The sequence below is a fragment of the Puma concolor genome, chromosome D3, assembly GCF_028749965.1.
Source record: "Puma concolor isolate L17-30 chromosome D3, mPumCon1.1.hap2, whole genome shotgun sequence".
Lineage (NCBI taxonomy): Eukaryota > Metazoa > Chordata > Mammalia > Carnivora > Felidae > Puma > Puma concolor.
Genome location: NC_141678.1, coordinates 86,648,897 through 86,666,329, shown reverse-complemented (window position 1 = coordinate 86,666,329; position 17,433 = coordinate 86,648,897). Strand labels below are relative to the sequence as shown.

General features: G+C 36.6%; 1 protein-coding gene across 1 annotated transcript in view; it reads right to left on the bottom strand.

Annotated features, from left to right (window-relative positions):
* Nucleotides 1-17,433, bottom strand: part of DOK6 (docking protein 6) — a 374,774-nt gene that overhangs the window by 129,768 nt on the left and 227,573 nt on the right. The window contains exon 5 of the mRNA XM_086683202.1: nt 10,208-10,397. Coding sequence (XP_086539328.1) covers nt 10,208-10,397 — 190 coding nt within the window. The remainder of the gene's footprint in view (nt 1-10,207; nt 10,398-17,433) is intronic.

The following is a 17,433-nucleotide window of genomic DNA, read 5'->3' as shown; positions in this document are numbered from 1 at the left end:
TGAGGAACCTCCATACAGTTCTGTATAGCTGCTCTACCATTTTCCATTCCTATCAACAGTGCACAAGCATTCCAATTTCTGTTTTTGTTTTGTTTTGTTTTGATTGGTTTGATATAGCACCCCTGATGGGTGTGAGGTGATATCTTACTGCAGTTTTCATTTGCATTTCCTAAGGACTAGTGATATTGAGTATTTTTTCATGTACTTATTGGTCATTTATATATATTCTTTGGAGAAATGTCTGTTCAAGTCTTTTGCCCATTTTAACAATTGGCTTGTTTTGTTGTTGAGTTTTAGAAGTTCTCCATATATTCTGGATTATATAATCCCTTATTGGAGGTATGATTTGTAATTATTTTCTCTCATTCTGTGAGCTGCCTTTTATTCTGTTTATATTGTCTTTTTATACACAAATTCTTCAAATTTTCATTAAATCCAATTTGTCTCTCAGAGCCCGACCTGGAGCTTGAAATCACGAGCTGTGAGATCATGATCTGAGCTGAAGTTGGACGCCTAACAGACTGAGCCACCCAGGCATCCCTCAGATGCAGGGCTTTTTAATGAACATATATTTTTATTTTTCTTGAGGAAATAACTCAGGAGCAGGATTGCTTGGTCATATGTGAAGTATATGTTTAATTTTACATAAAAATACGCCCAAATTGCTTTCCTAAATGGGTATATCATTTTACATTCCCACCAACACATATATGAGGACCTTCTTGTTAACACTTGGTATTAGCAGATTTTTTTTTAAATTTTAGCCATTATAATAAGTAGATATTTGTATCTCATTGTGGGTTTTATTTGTATTTCCCTAATGACTAATTAGGTTTGGCAACTTTTAGTGTGATTATTGGTCAAAAAAATACCTCCTTTGACAAAATGTCTGCGCAAATCTTTTGCCTACTTTTTAAATTACAGGTTGTATGTTTGCTTATTACTAAATTTTGAAGTTCTTTATATTCTGGATACAAATTCTTTGTCAAATATGTGACTTCTAAATCTTTCTCTAGAACTATGTCTTATTTTTTCATTCCCTTAAAAGTGTCTTTTGCAGAGCCAAGTTTTAAATTTTGATATAGTTCAGGGGTGGCTGGGTGGCTTAGTCATTTAAGTGTCAGACTTCGGCTCAGGTCATGATCTCAGGGTTCATGGGTTTGAGCCCCACATCAGTCTCTGTGCTGGCAGCTCAGAGACTGGAGCCTGCTTTGGATTCTGGGTCTCCCCCTCTCTCTCTGCCCTCCCCTGCTCATGCTCTGTGTCTGAAAAATAAATAAATGTTAAAAGAAATTTTTTAGGAGCGCCTGGGTGGGTCAGTTGGTTGAGCATCTAACTTCAGCTCAGGTCATGATCTCACAGTTCATGAGTGTGAGCCCCACATCAGGCTCTGTGCTGACAGCTCAGAGCCTGGAGCCTGCTTCAGATTCTGTGTCTCCCTTTCTCTCTGCCCCTCCCCAAATTATGCGTGCGTGCATCAACGCTCTCTCTCTCTCTCAGAAATAAACATTAATAGATAAATACATAAATAAAAAAAGATTTTTTAAAAAATTTTATACAGTTCAGTTTATATATATATTTATCTTATTTATATATATTATATATGTTATATATATTTTATATATTTTTATATATAACATTTATATATATATTTATATTTATACATATATATATATTTTTAGGTCATGGTTTGGTGTTATATTTAAGAGCTCTCTGTCTTATCTTTCCTTTTAACTAATTGGTCATGCATTAGAGAAGGAAGGACCTCTCTCTGCATTCATGAACAAAATGGTTTAGGAATAAATTATGTCTACCTGTGACATCACAGAATCCTTGTTTATAGCACACATAACTGCTTCCATTAACCATCTTACCAAAGGAGTCACATTACCATAAGTATTGTTTTACATTTTTAATTGTTAAAATCTGTAACCAGATTTTCCCTAAGCTTCCAAATAAAGACAATATTATCAAAGTTAGTTAAGACATATATTTTAAGCACCAGTTTTGTTATAGTAAGCATTATGCTGAAGAGGGAGGTTATGTTTTGAACAATAATTTTCTAAAAAAGGATTTGGGGCTTCACTTGAATTTCGTTATGCAGCCATTTGAACTCATTCTGATGTTTGCTTGTAATATTTATGAGGTTATATGAAGTGCAGATGCCACATCAGCAGTTAAAAACATAATTTTGCCTTCCACAGGATAAAATGGCACACAATCCTGAATCCTATGACTTCCTCTGCAGGTCTGGATGTCTTTTCTGGTTTTTTTTTTGAGAAAAATAAGCTGCATGGTAAATTGGTGGTTTTTTACTCTCAAAATGCAAACTTATAATCATTATGGTACAAGAGCAATTGCTTTAAGCTGGCATGACACTGTGAATGCATCTCCCAAAAGCCATGCTTCTCCAGGAACAATTCGTACCGAAAGCTTCCTGGTCTTTGTTCTCCTGTTCCCATGCCTGCCATGTGCTCCCTCAAGTTCACGGTGTAGGATCATAATCATGAGGATGTGTGAGGTATGTTCCCCCAGAAAGAATGATCTAGCTCCTCTCCTGTTTATTTTTATATTTTGTTGGTACAGAAGAATTTAACAATGCATTTGAAAAAAGTCTGTCAGTGAAAAAAAGGTATATTTTGGCATATCCAATTTATTACTTTCCAGTACATGCAGCAGTATAAATAAATGGCTAAAAATGGCTACCAAATAATATGCTTTGTGCAAAAAAGCCAATAAAATAAAACCCAGAAAATGCAGATCTTCAAGGTTTGCTGGGATGACTGGCTAGGTCTCACCTGCCAATCTGTCCTTTAAATTGCCTTCATCACCCACTCTCCCCCTCCCCTCCACCCCCCCCCCCCCCCCCACCCCGGGTCCTGACTCAGGGAACACAATGTCCTGCTTTTATTTCCCTGGATCAAGCATGGCCAGACTTTCTGTCCTTGGCTTCCTTTCACAAGAGTGGGATTGTCTGAAATTTACAAAATAGATGCCTAGAATAATGGTCAATAGTCCAATTATTAAAGGGCAAAGGACACCCAAATTTAGAGAAGGAAAAAAATACAAATGAACACTATATACAAGGACAGACCTCCAATCATAAAGATAAAGACCAAAATGAAAAGAACAAAGAGAGATGTCAAAGTCCTTGATTGAAATAGAAACATCTTAAGTCATCATTTTAGTGCTTGTGGTTATAGGGTCAAAAAGAGCCGTCTCTTTGCCCCATTAGAGGATGTATGAATTGATATGACTTTCCTTGAAAGCAATTTGCTCTTTTGTGAAGACGTTGAAAACATTCATGTCCTTTGACCCAGAAGGACTTTAAAAAGGCTTTGCTAAGGAAATAATCAGAGATTTGCACAACTTTTCACAGATGGTCAGTGGGGCTTTATTTAGAATAGTTTATTTTGGAAACATCTTAATGTTACATTAATGATGGCATAGCCATATGTGCAGAGGCCACACAGCCATTAGAATCTTGATTTTACAGGACTCAGAGATGACTTCTCAGTATCATATTAGGTGAAAATGAAGGATAAACATCTTTAGTTACATCAATTTTAAAATATACTGGAAAGAAGTACATCAAGATATTCAAAGCAGTTATCTTAGGATGGAGAAACTATGAGTGAGTTTTAAGCTTTTCTTTCCAACATCTCCTTCAAGTCTGTATTAACTTTTTAATTAGACAATATAGGCATCAAAAAAAATTCTCAATACGAAGGAAAAATGGAGACTGACATAGAGAATATAGAAAGCGTACCACCTGGACAGGTTACAAAAACAGATTTCTGATCTTGTAGTACCTCTCTAGGAATAAAGGCCTAGTTGTACCTCACAGCTTCCAAGACTCCCTGTCCAGAGAGTGCCTGAGGCTCTTTTTCCTTCCTTGGCCCCATTCCTTCCAGAGGAAGTATTTTATTATAAAAGTAACAAATGCTTGTTGCCAAACATCCAAACGGCATGGAAGAATATAACATACACCGATCATAGACCGGTTAATGTTCTATTTTCTTTTCCCACAATTTGTTTCACATGGAAAACACTGGAGCAGAACTTGCAGATAATAATACCAATATTAAAAAAAAATAAGAATGCCAATATTTAGTAAACAATTCTGTGTGTTTTGACACACGTCAGGATATAGGACATTTTTCATCACCCCCAGATTTCCTTAGTTGCAGTCCATTCTTTCCCAACCTCAACCTCAGTGCCAGGCAACCACTGATCTGCTTTCTATCCCTATAAATTAAGTTTTGCCTCTTGTAGGGTTTTCTGGAAATGAAAACATACATATTGCTTAGAATGTTTTTGAGATCCACCTACACTGAGTGTCCCGGATAGGTGGTATTCTGTTGTGTAACTACATTATAATTTGTCTGTCCACTTATTGGTGGACATTTAAATTGTTTCCAGTTTTGGACTGTTACACCTGAAGTTGCTCTGACCCTCCCAACACAAGTATTCATGTGTTGTTTGGGGGCAGTTGGTAGGTAACTATCAGACAAGATCGGGCATGTTCAGGGTGGTATGGCCGCAGACGGTTGATAGGTAAGTATCTAGGAGTAAAATTGCTCTGTCATATGGTGTACGTAAAAAACTGCCAAACTCGTACTTGAAGTGATGTTCTACCTTCCATTCGTATTGGCCATGACACCGAGTCAAGAGCTGTTCCTTCTCCAGTTGACAGTGTCAGGGTTTTGTCATGTTTTCTCTTTTGCTAGAGGGGAGAATATACTGGTGTCTTCTTGTGGTTTTAACCCATATTTCCTCGGGATTCATGATGATAATAAGCATCCTTTCTTGTTTGTACTGTTTATCGGCGTATCTTCTTTTATAACTGGTCCAACATTTTTTTGCCTACTTTTTGAATGGATTGTTTGCTTCTTATTTTGGGTTGAGAGTTCTTTAAGGATCACAAATATAAACATCGTCAGACACATGATTTATGAATTCTTTTCCCTGTCTAGGGCTTGCCTTTTCATTTTCTATAAGATGTCTTTTAAAGAGTAGATGTTAATTTTGATGAAATTATAAATATTTTTTCTTTGGATTGTGGTTTTGGTTTAGTATTTAAGAAATGTTTGCCTATTTCCAATCAAAAAGAATGAAATCTCGCCATTTGCAACTGTGTGGATGGAACTGGAGGGTATTATGCTAAGTGAAATTAGTCAGTCAGAGAAAGACAAAAATCATATGACTTCACTCATATGAGGACTTTAAGAGAACATAAGGGAAGGGAAACAAAAAGAATATAAAAACAGGGAGGGGGACAAAACAGAAGAGACTCATAAATATGGAGAACAAACTGAGGGTTGCTGGAGGGGTTGTGGGAGGGGGATGAGCTAAATGGGTAAGGGGCACAAAGGAATCTACTCCTGAAATCATTGTTTCACTATATGCTAACTAATTTGGATGTAAATTTTAAAAAAATAAAATAAAAAAAGAAATGTTTGCCTATTTCAAGGTTACAAATATTTTCCTCTGTTTTCTGTTATAAATTTTATAATTTTAGTTTTGTTATGTAAATATATATGCATTTGGAGTTTGGTGGAGTGTATTAGCTTGAGCTGCCATAACAAATAACCATGGACAAGGGGGCTTAAAGAATAGACATTTATTTTCACATACTTCTGGAAGCTGGAAGTCCAAGATCAAGGTGTCACTATGGTCAATTTCTGATGAGGATTCTCTTTGTTTCTTGTAGATGGCCACCTTCTCCTTGTGGCCACCTCACATGGCAGGACAGAGAAAGCAGCTTTCTGGTATCTCTTCTTATAAGGACCTTAATCCTACCATGATGCCCCACCCTCATGGTCTCATTTAAACTGAATTGTCTTCCAAAGGCCCCAAAATCTCAGCTCCAAATACCATCACACTTGGGAATTAGGGCTTCAATATATGAATATTGCTGTGAAAGCGGGGGAGGGGGGCACAATTCAGAATTCAGTCCATGCAAGTGAGGTAAGAGCTGAGGTTCATGTTTCTCCTAGTGGGTATCTGGTTGTTCCCACACCATTTGTTTCTTTTTCACATTAAATTAACACAGCAGATTAACAAATAAATAAATCGGCCATATATATAGGTGTCCATTTTGAACTCTTCATTCTTTTCTGGTGATTGTTAGGTCTATTCTTATGTCACTATCACATAGTCTTGATTATTGTGGCTTCATAACAAGGATTAAAATAGGGTAGTAGAAATCCATCAGATATGTTCTTTTCCAAATTGCTTTTGCTACTCTAGGTCTTTTGTAATTCGAAATACCTTTTAGAATCAACTTGACATTTGATTTAGAAAAGTCATTTGGGATTGTTGACATTAAAATGAATGTGCCCATTGATTTGGAGAGGACTGTTATCTTATGAATACAGCGTCTTCCAATTCACAAATGTGGTATATACCTTCATTTATTTTGGTCTTCTTTAATTTCTCTTAGTCATATTTTGTGGTTTTCAATGTATAGGTCTTGCACATATTTTGTTAAAATAACCTATACATATTTCATATTTTTATGAGATTAGAAGAGATATTCAAAACATTTTCCCTTCCAATCATGCATTGCTTATATATAAAATAAAATTGATTTTTGTATATTGACCTTATATGCTGCAACCATGCTAAATTCACTTCTTGGTTCTAGTAGCTTTTTGTCTAGATTCCTTTAGGTTTTTTCCCTTAATGTACTTAAGGGTAAGGAAGTTTGATTTTCATTGCTCTACACTCTGATTTTCCCGCAGGCAATACTATTGGAGTGTAACTCATTCCAAAGAATTACACACGGTAAATGAGAGAGTTCTTGTATATCTGCTGACTCTTCAATGAAATAGGCACCTAGTAACCCATAAAATTATGCTCCAAGCACCAGTTAGCACAAAGACAGCCGTTCGGTATTTTCCCCTTATTTGTACTCTGAAGTCTTGCTGTACCAGACCCATTTCCGCCTCAAATTCCTGACTCATGACAGGTAACACTGATTTTTATTCTCAGACACTGAGTTTCTAATGATTTTTCCAGCATTTGAATGCCGGCTTCTCCCAAGCTTTTTGCTTGGCTCATCTCTCCCCACATTTCCGGTTTTGGCTAAGGATGTGCCTTAGCAGAGTTCCCTAAGAATAGAGATCTTCAGAGATAAGTAGAAGCTTCGTTCAGAAAATGGAAAATAAATACATAATTTCTGAGAAGCGTACGTAATCATGGTTTCTTAAATGCCCATCGCGTGACAGTACTGTGCTGTGTGCTGCTTTCCGATCACAAACTCGCTCAATCTGTACAAATTTATGTAGGAGGTAGAGATGATACTACTTCTAATGCAAAGAAGAAAACTGGAAGCTATTAACAAGTGACAGAGCAATGACCTAAATCTAGTTCTCTCCGATTCCCAGGCACGGAGAAGCTTGGGTGTCAAGATGATTTTTAAATATTATTATTTATTAAGAAGTTATTCTGATAAAAAGTGTAGAAAAAAATTATCTCCTAAACCAACAAAACTAAACAAACAAGAAAACAAAAATAAAACATAAAAACCTTGAAGACTGTGGTCCTTACCTACTCTGATATGTTTTATTTTTTAATGTATCTTAAAATTATTAAAAATTACCAAGATCACAGAAGACCAATTAATAGTGACTGTCAAATAAACCACAAGTTGCACATCAGGTAGTTGGATGTTTTGGTTGAGAATATCAACTTAAACACTGTTGGAGAGCCAGTCTGTTCCCCTTAAAGACTTTGAAGAATCAAGAAAGAAACTGGCAAAAACTAATGTGAACATTTATAAATGGAGTGAAAATTCTCCATAACCACCATAAAAGAAAAAGAAACCTTACTGTTATTCAAAATCCTGAGAAGATGCCTTCTGAAATGAGGGGATAGACAGGTAACAGTATAGAGGCTCCTCAAAAATTAGAATTGGAAATACCATATGATCTAGTAATCGCACCACTGGGTATTTCCAAAGAAAATGAAACCATGAATTCAAAAAGATGTATACACCCCTATATTTAAAACACCATTACTTATAATAGCCAACATGTAGAAGCAACCAAAATGCCCATTCACAGATGAGTGGATAAAGAAGATGTGGTATGTTCCCACCTCCTGCACACTCATATATAAGCGATAGACTTAGCCTTTAAAAAGAATGAAGTTTTGCCATTTGCAACAAGAATGGACCTAGAGGGTGTTATGCTAAGTGAAATAAGTCAGACAGAAAAAGACAAATGCCATATTATTTCTCTTATATGGGGAATCTAAAAAAACAAAACAAAACAAACGAGCAAACACACAAACAAACAAACACCAAACAGACACACAAATACAGAGAACAAACTGGTGGTTGCCAGAAAGCCGTGGGACAGGGAGAATGGAAACAAATGAAGATTAACTTCTGGTTATGAAATAAAGTAAGTGAGTCATGGAATAAAAGTACAGCACAGGGCATATAGTCAGTAACATTGTAATAACACTATATGATGACAGACGGTGACATGGTGACACCCTTATCATGGTGAGCACTGAGAATGCATGGAATTATCAAATCATTATGTTGTAACCCTGAAACCAATATAACATTGCATGTCAACTGTATGTTAATAATAAATAATAAAAAAAAGAAAATAGGAAAATAGGAACACCTAGGAGAAAAATCCAGAGGAGGGAATTTTGGTGGTAATGTTATTAAGTAATGAAAATAAACCATCACTTTTTTCTATACGTACATTAACTTTTATGACCAGTAAAAAAAAATGTATCGGAAACCTTAGGTCAGTAAGTTATAATCCCTTTTTCATAACCTTATAAATTTTAAAATAGTATACATGCCCCAAAATATTCATTTTCTTAAGAGAATTATTTCCTAACAGTTATCTAAAATGTGATTACTCTTATTACTGTCAATATCTAGGCAGATTGGAAACAGACAGTTGAGTGAACTCATAACCACTAAGTAACCACAGGATTGGAGCCTCTTAGAGAAATCAGTCTAGTAGAGGGTTTAATATAACCTAGTGCAAAACTGAGTGGTAGAATTACTTCAGCTCAGCTCGGCTTATTTTCTCCCCTCTGCTTAAAATTCTAAAAAATATATGGCCTTGACCTAACCTAGATGGATATTATTAGAAACTGACCTTGAATAAGTATTTAGTAGTTTTGTAAGAACAAAGTTATGAAATTAAGATTGCTGTATCAAGTACAATAAAACTTTGCTAAAATTATCTTATAATGTCACAGATTCATTTTCAGAATGTGATAAATCATGTCCCCAGTGTGAAGACTGATACGTTAAACATCTCTTATTATACAGAATCCCCAAATCTAAGTAGGTCTTGTCTTGTATATGTGACAACAATATCACAAAGGGGTAGGGGTCACTGCGCAAAGATATTCACTTAGCTGGTTGAAGCTCATGTCTAAACTTCTGTCTGTAAATTGTGATTAAGAAACAACCACTCATTTAAAACATTTACGGATTCCGACCATATGCTATAATTAAGAAACAAACATACTTGCTTTTGACATACTGTATTTAAAATCTGTGTTATACACTTCATATATTACAGGTTTGAAAATATTTCTTCAGTCACTCTGAATTAACATTTACACTTAATTAATGTTAACATAAAAATCTGGATAAATGAATACTGGATTAACTTATCGGCAATAATAATATCGGCAATATTAAAATGTAATATTTAAACAATTTAATATAAAACTCCTTTCAAAATTTTTTTGCTTATAAAGAACTCACAAAAATAAGGCTAGTAGGGACATGTTGAATTTTATGGGAATCCTATTGCACTGATAATATTATTGGATACACTAAAAATATAGTATTGTAATAATATTGCAAACTATATGGCATGATAGAAATAATTATGAAATTAGTTTGAGGCCAGTGTAAAAGACTGAAATTTTTAGAATGGGGTAATTAACCTGTCATAGAATGAACACACTTTATTTAGGTTATCAACACGAATCTGAGGAGGGCACCTCCTCTGAGGTTGCAATAACCACTGGGTGTTGTATAGAAACCAATTTGACAATAAATTTCATATTAAAAAAAACAAGAATCTGGAGAAATTATATATTTGGTCATTTCTACCCTTTCTAAACACAGTGGTCATCCTGGGCAGATGGACAGAACCTTTCCTTCAGGAGTTTATTTTTCACCCACCCCCTGGTTGTGACACTTAGAGCTTACCTTCCTGACTCAAAGGTGAACCACGTTGAGTCCCGTCCATATCTCCTCAGTGAGCTGAGAGGCCACATCACCAGTTTGACCTTGGCATTGTGGATATCCCAGAGATAGATATTCTCATGAGTGATCTGCATTGTGCATTCGCCATAAATATCCAGGTTTGGTGTAGGCATAAGGTATACATTGAATCTCTCTGCAGAGAAACAAAGAATGGTGCAAATTAAGTGAAAACAGGTGTGAGTCTTTATGGTAGCACTGTATTAATTTGTGGAACTACCTACAGCCTTCAAAAACATTACTGTGCCCCTTGTGAACACCGGTACATGGAGCGAAACACTACCTTTTTCCATGTGATGTGTGAGAAAATGAGTTAATTATAATATTTTTTTTTTCTTTTTAGAGAGAGAATGTGCAATATGGGGAGATGGATGGGGAGAGAGAGAGAGAGACAGAGACAGAGAATCTGAAGCAGGCTCCACACTCAGCACAGAGCCTGATGTAGGGCTCAATCCCATGACCCTGGGATCATGACCTGAGCCAAAATCAAGAGTTGGATGCTCAACAGACAGGGCCACCCAAGCACCCCAGTTAAACTATTCTTAATCAATAATTCATTCACTCACTCATTCTACACTTTGTGTTGCGTTGTGTTCTCTGTGGTGAGGATGAAATGGTGAAATTGTACAATGGAAACATAAGGGTAAAAGCTAAGTGAGGTCTCTGTCAAAATGATGCTTAGTGTCTGCTACTTCACACAATCTTAAATGCAAGCCATATATATAACTACTGCGAGGAATGTCTTATTTAATTGAAGGAAGAATTTACTCAATTTTACCTTCGTGTTATGAAGCTTTTTTTTTTTTTTTTTTTTCAACGTTTTTTATTTATTTTTGGGACAGAGAGAGACAGAGCATGAACGGGGGAGGGGCAGAGAGAGAGGGAGACACAGAATCGGAAACAGGCTCCAGGCTCTGAGCCATCAGCCCAGAGCCCGACGCGGGGCTCGAACTCACGGACCGCGAGATCGTGACCTGGCTGAAGTCGGACGCTTAACCGACTGCGCCACCCAGGCGCCCCCGTGTTATGAAGCTTTTAATGCACACCTAGACTGACTCTCAAAACACATTGTATTCACAGTCACATTCAGCATATGATAATTGCAGATAGCCATTATTTACTTCTGCAGGACTTCAGATATTGTTTTGTTAAGCAAAACAAACATATATAGCCACTTTCATTCTTGGGTATTCTACAGTTGAAAATCTGACTATCAGGCAACAATCCCAAACCTTGCTTTATAACTTGTGTATCTCAAAGGCTACTGCAAAGTTCCACAGCCCTTGATTCCCATTTAAGTGCATCAGATGCACTTTATAAAAAATAAGGTTAGTTCATAAGTTCCAGGCAGCAAAGAACTTGGTATGACCTATAAAATATCCCCAATTCCAAGCACCACATTCTTGGTTTATAGCAAGCAATCAATAAATAAGCATTGGTTAACTTATAGGAATGAAATAAATATATCCCATGACGAATATGCACCACAAGAATTGAGGAATTATAAAAAGAATAATGTCATGATAATAAAAAGTTTAAGAACTGCTGGCAGATACATCTTTGTGAGTTTGAATTTAATTGTGAATCGTGCTTGAAAGGCAGTGCTGTTGAATTAATGATTTTGAGAGGCATAATGGTGCAGCTGCAGTTGAGAAATGATTGATATGTTTAAGAATGTGCCATCATCCATCATAATGCCACCATTTGAAATACTGAGTGTTTATTGGTACTGAGCTGGAATTGTCTATATAATAGAAAGATCTTTTCTGTGGCAGGTACTTTGCAGAGAATTGTTTTGCTGATGCCAAAAAACAAAACAAAAAATTCAGATTCCAAATGGGTTAAATTTAATTTAAGCATGATAGCTTGAAATGTAGTAACCAAATGGACCATATTTATATTCAAGTGTCTAGATATTTTTGACCAGAATAATCTAATTCAATTTTTTACTTGGATTATTGACCCATAAAACTAATATGTATATGGATTTCACATTCACATCCTCCAGAAAAGAAAAACAAGATAAATTACATAGCTGAAGCAATGAAGAAAGATCATTGCCCCATTAATTATCTGCAATAAAAAGTGTATATATATATATATATATATATATATATATATACACATTCCATAAATCTTAAAATTCTTGTGTACAATCAAAGTAAAGTCTCAACATTTTGCATTAAAATACATCACTCACATTGCCACCACATTTCACACACCAATGGGATTACAAGGGGGATCAAAGGGGCCTGATCTCATGTAAGAGTATAAATGAAAGTTGGACCCAACAGAATGACTCATGCATACAGATAATGCGTGAACAGAAATCTTTTCTTTGGCCAAGACCCTTTTGATGTTCAGCTTTTACATTTGGAAGTAATCGTATGTCAGTGGCATCTGTTGAGCAGAGGTAAAATACTTTTGTTATAAAAGTGGAATGTAAAACATTCCTCTAAATTCCTTCCTGTCTATCAATTACACAGTCTGAAGATAGCAACCAAAGAATCATTGCCAACATGCCAAGAAATAACACTTCTTGTAAAATATTGAAATAAACATCATTAACCAATTTTAGTGTTGCTTAAGGTTGCATTGACCCTTGATATTCACACCCATAGTTTGATATCTGAAAAAAAAATCATGTAAAAAAAATAACCCTGACATCACGTGTCCTCGAAATGGATGACACATGAAAAATCACCTATAACCCATGGAGTATTACAGAGGACCCAAAGAACCATTGCATTTTCACCGAAATATCTGTGTGCTCTAATGTAAGCAGATAAAACCTAGGAAAAAAAAAACAGAGAAAGGGTACAATCATCACAATGGACATTAAAGAAATATGGAACTGGAAAACTGAAAAATAATGAATAATTGAATTTCATAAGATTCACATGATATAGGGCTCTAGATGTCAAAATTGGTGAGGTACACTTACAAAAAAATACATAGATATCAGATAACCTGCCCCAAGGGACTCCTTCCTGGGCCAGCTGTAGGTGATATCAAGCAGGTAAAATGTATTGCCGTGACCTTCTTCTCTGCCTTCCACTCCCCCAGGCTTCACACACTTTGCTACCTAGCAACTCATGGTAAGCCCTTCTTGTTAATGTCTAGAACGTGCCAACCTTCCTTTTGATACTATTTCTTTCATCCCACAAAAAGGATTATTCTAAGAAATTTTATTTTTGGTTTTTAAATATTCAAAATCTATTTCATCCTAATGGGTAATTTCCAAGGATTTGAGATTCAATTAAAAAGTATACTAATTTAATCCAGCAGAGAATGAAGGCAGCTCAAGTTATCTAGTAAATTCTTCTTCTTTGATTCCATTTTCATGGAAAAAATCTTCCCACATTTACAAGGAGTAAATCATTTTGTGCCCTTAGTAATGTAAAATATATTCTGCTTCACTAAAATTTGTGATGGTTTCCACTGGAAAGACCATTTCAATGTGAAATAGCTAAAATTGCCCCCCCCAAAGTGACTTTTTAAACTATTTAACTTTGTGAAATAATTGTATGAGGCAGGTGTTTTAACCACCCTCTTATCATGTCACCTTCTCACATAAGAGCCTACCTTTGGGTTTTACTGCTGAGAGCGCTGGTTTTCAGACATTAATGTGCATCAAAATTACCTGAAGGGCTTGCTTGAACATAGATTGCTGGGCACACTCCACCCTTCTCATTTTTGATACAGTAGGTCCAGGCCGGGCCGTTCAATTTGCATTTCTACTTGTTTCCAGAGGATGTTGATGCCACTGCCCTGGGGACCACACTACGAGAAATGCTGATGTGAAGAACCCATTTTAGAGTATTGCCAAGGAAGTAGTGGCATCAGAGGAACTACGAGGGATGCTTTGAAAGTGATACTATGTTCCAGTAGAACAAACCAGCACACTTAATTCAAAGCTGTTCTTTAATTTCTGCTCAAATAGACTAATCCCATCTCTACTGACTCATGACCGATCTGGCAGGAAAGAGTTCTTATGCCAATTGGAACAAAAGAAGTGAGAGGCATAGGAAGAAAGGAGGTCTATGAGAGTTTTCAATTCATCAAGGTATGTATGTATACTCCAATTATTTTATTTATTATTATTATTATTATTTTTATTTGAGAGAGAGTATGTGGGGGAGGGGCAGAGGGAGAGAGAGAGAGAGAATCTTAAGCAGGCTCCACACTCAGCATGAAGCCTGACACAGGGCTAGGTCCCATGACCTTGGGATCATGACCTGAGCTGAAATCAAGAGTTGGATGCCCAACTGACTGAGCCACCCAGGCGCCCCTCTGACTATTTTCTTTTAAGGTAATCAACAATAACAGAACACTGTTAAGACACATTAAACAACACATTTCCAAGCACCCAAAAGAATTAGGAAATAAACTAAGCTGTTTAGTGTATGTGCTGCCGAAGCAGACACAGAAACTAGCTATTTAAATGCAATATCCTAAACCATGGATAAAAATTCTACCAACATTAAGTCTTGTGAAGACTGCTGAATATGTGAAGAGAGAAATATTTGAAAAGGTTAAATAAAAAAAGTATTAGATTAAAATGTACTCAGACATATGGAACTATAGAATTCTAGAGTGGAAAAAAAAATCCCAAACGGTGCCCATGAGATTGTATTTTGAGAAAATTTTGGTTTATATAATGGCCAACATATGAGAAAGCATAATTTAATTTTAAATGGCCCAAAACAATAGCAAGATGAACTATTTACAAAACGATTTGTTATGTCCAACAAAGATGCTTCTTACTATTATTGAATCTGCTATTGCATTTACAAGAGCATTTCTACTCTAGGGGTGGATTAAGAGGTCCAAAGGAATAGACTACACCCCAAAAGGCCTGGGACCAGAGTCCAGGTGGGAACCACAAGAACAGTCCAAGGGGACTACAAAACAAGGTTTGGTCAAATTGAATTGGACAAGGTCTGGCAAGAAAGGGTAGCTACACTCAGGAGAAATGGTTCTGGAAAAGGCATAGTGAGACCTCGGGTGATGTGTGAAGATCGAATGGGTCATCAGCTCTGAGAAAGACAGAAACCTTTCTTTCTCAGCCGATGAGGTTTTAAATGGATCTGGTTTGAGGCAGGAACATTCCAACTATAGCTATTAGCTTGAGCCTGACAGGTGGAGACAAGTGGAGCATGCAGGGGCTGTAGGAAACAGAGCATCAGAGTTACGTTTTGTTTTTTTAGCGTTTTATTTATTTTCATTTTTTAAATTATTTTTTAAGTTTATTTATTTATTTTGAGAGAGAGAGAGAGAGAGAGAGCATGAATGAGTGTATGCAGGGGAGGGGCAGAGAGAGAGAATCCCAAGTAGGCTCTGGGCCATCTACATGGATTTGGATGCAGGCCTCGATTCCATGACCCTGGGATTATGACCAGAGCCCAAATCAAGATTCAGATGCTCAACTGACTGAGCCACCCAGGCACCCCAGATCAGAGATGCAAGTTTCTTACATGAAGCAAAACATCATCTAGTGAGTAATAGAATATGACAGGATGATGAACTCTTTGACCAGCTTCTTGATAATTTCCATCTCGTAACATTGCAAATGGAAAATTGGTTTTAAAGGAAGAACCATACTAACAACAAACACATGTGCTCCCTTATAATTAATTGGAGTATTTTTTAAATGTTTATTTATTTTTGAGAGCAAGTACAGGTAGGGGAGGGGCAGAGAGAGAAGGGGTCAGAGGATCCAAAGCGGGCTCTGAGCTGACAGCAGAGAACCCAATGCGGGGCTTGAACTCATGAACCCAACCAAGAGATCCTGACCTGAGCTGAAGTCGGATGCTCAACCGCTGAGCCACCCAGGTGCCCCTGGAGTATTCTTTAAAAAAGAGGCTTTTGGAATGTAGGTATTAAATAATTTTGTGTGTCTAGCACATAGTGAACATTCAGCTCATTGTGGCTGCCTGAACACAAAATGCATCTTTTGCATGTTAGTTACTTAGACTAAATTTGGGAAATGTCTATTGGATGTCAATTCATTCCTTTTTTTTCAAAGAAGGATTCTGATAAGTTTTAATTGTTAGCTGATTGCAGGACACTCATATCCTTTCTATCCATCCCACTTCTCCTGATACTTCAGAAGGTTGGGTCAAAAAAAAGGATGGAACATGGAACTAAGTATCATGCTTAAATGTTTGGAAACCAAGAAATCTGTAAATATTAACACCCACCTGGTGTTCCACAGGGAAATGTTCAATTTTACAGGAACTTCAGCGAAGCAGGTGAGTGTGAGCTCCTAATCTTTTACCCTCTCTTCCTTTTAAATTCCAAGAGAAGCCCCCCAAAAAGAAAAGAATTCTTTAGCTCTTTGGCGACATCCCTAATTTTCTGAATTTCATTTCCAGGATCTTCCAGAGAGTAGAGGCTTATATATTTGTTGAAGTTCATTAGCGAAAATGTGTAGGTATTATTTAAATTAAATAGCTTAAAGAAAATTAATAATTACACCTAATATACATATAAAATAATTACATATATGTAAAAACTGATTTTGTCATGATTAGCAATAGCTATAAATAATTGGTTAACTCATTTATAATTCTGGATTTCACTTAGTTGTTTGTATGAGCCAGTGATTCCTCAAAGTAACACTCACTCTATATGCAACTTACTGTTCACGATAACTTTAAATATTTAAGGGAAAGAGAATTAAATTGTTTTTTTCCAAAATGTCACGTGATCAGAAAAGTCACTGTTTATGGAAAGCATTTGTTTAAATTAAATTTATTACTGCAGCTGGTTCATTAAAAGATCCAAACTTTGTTGTCTCATCAAATGCGGAAACGTATCTTGTCTTGTCGGTGACCTTTATCTTCCTTCTCACATGGCCATCATGAACAGCTGTAACCCACATCTTGCAACCTGTCCTCAGACTTATCGTGGTGAGCTTGCATCTCCAAACTCTCGTCCCCCGAACTCTCGGGTACCAGCCTGGGCGGGACGACCAGATTCTACAGCTCCATCACCACAGGCAAGCTGGGGGGGCCCTTGTCCCAATCTGGCAAGCAATCCAAATTCTGTGAGTAGTTCTTTTGCTTCTCTGGTGCTTGGAGGGAGATGTGTTCCTCCCTGCTGCCCTCCTCCTGCGAAAGACCTTCAAAGACTCCTCTTCAATTAACCTTCCAGCCTGATCTTTAGAA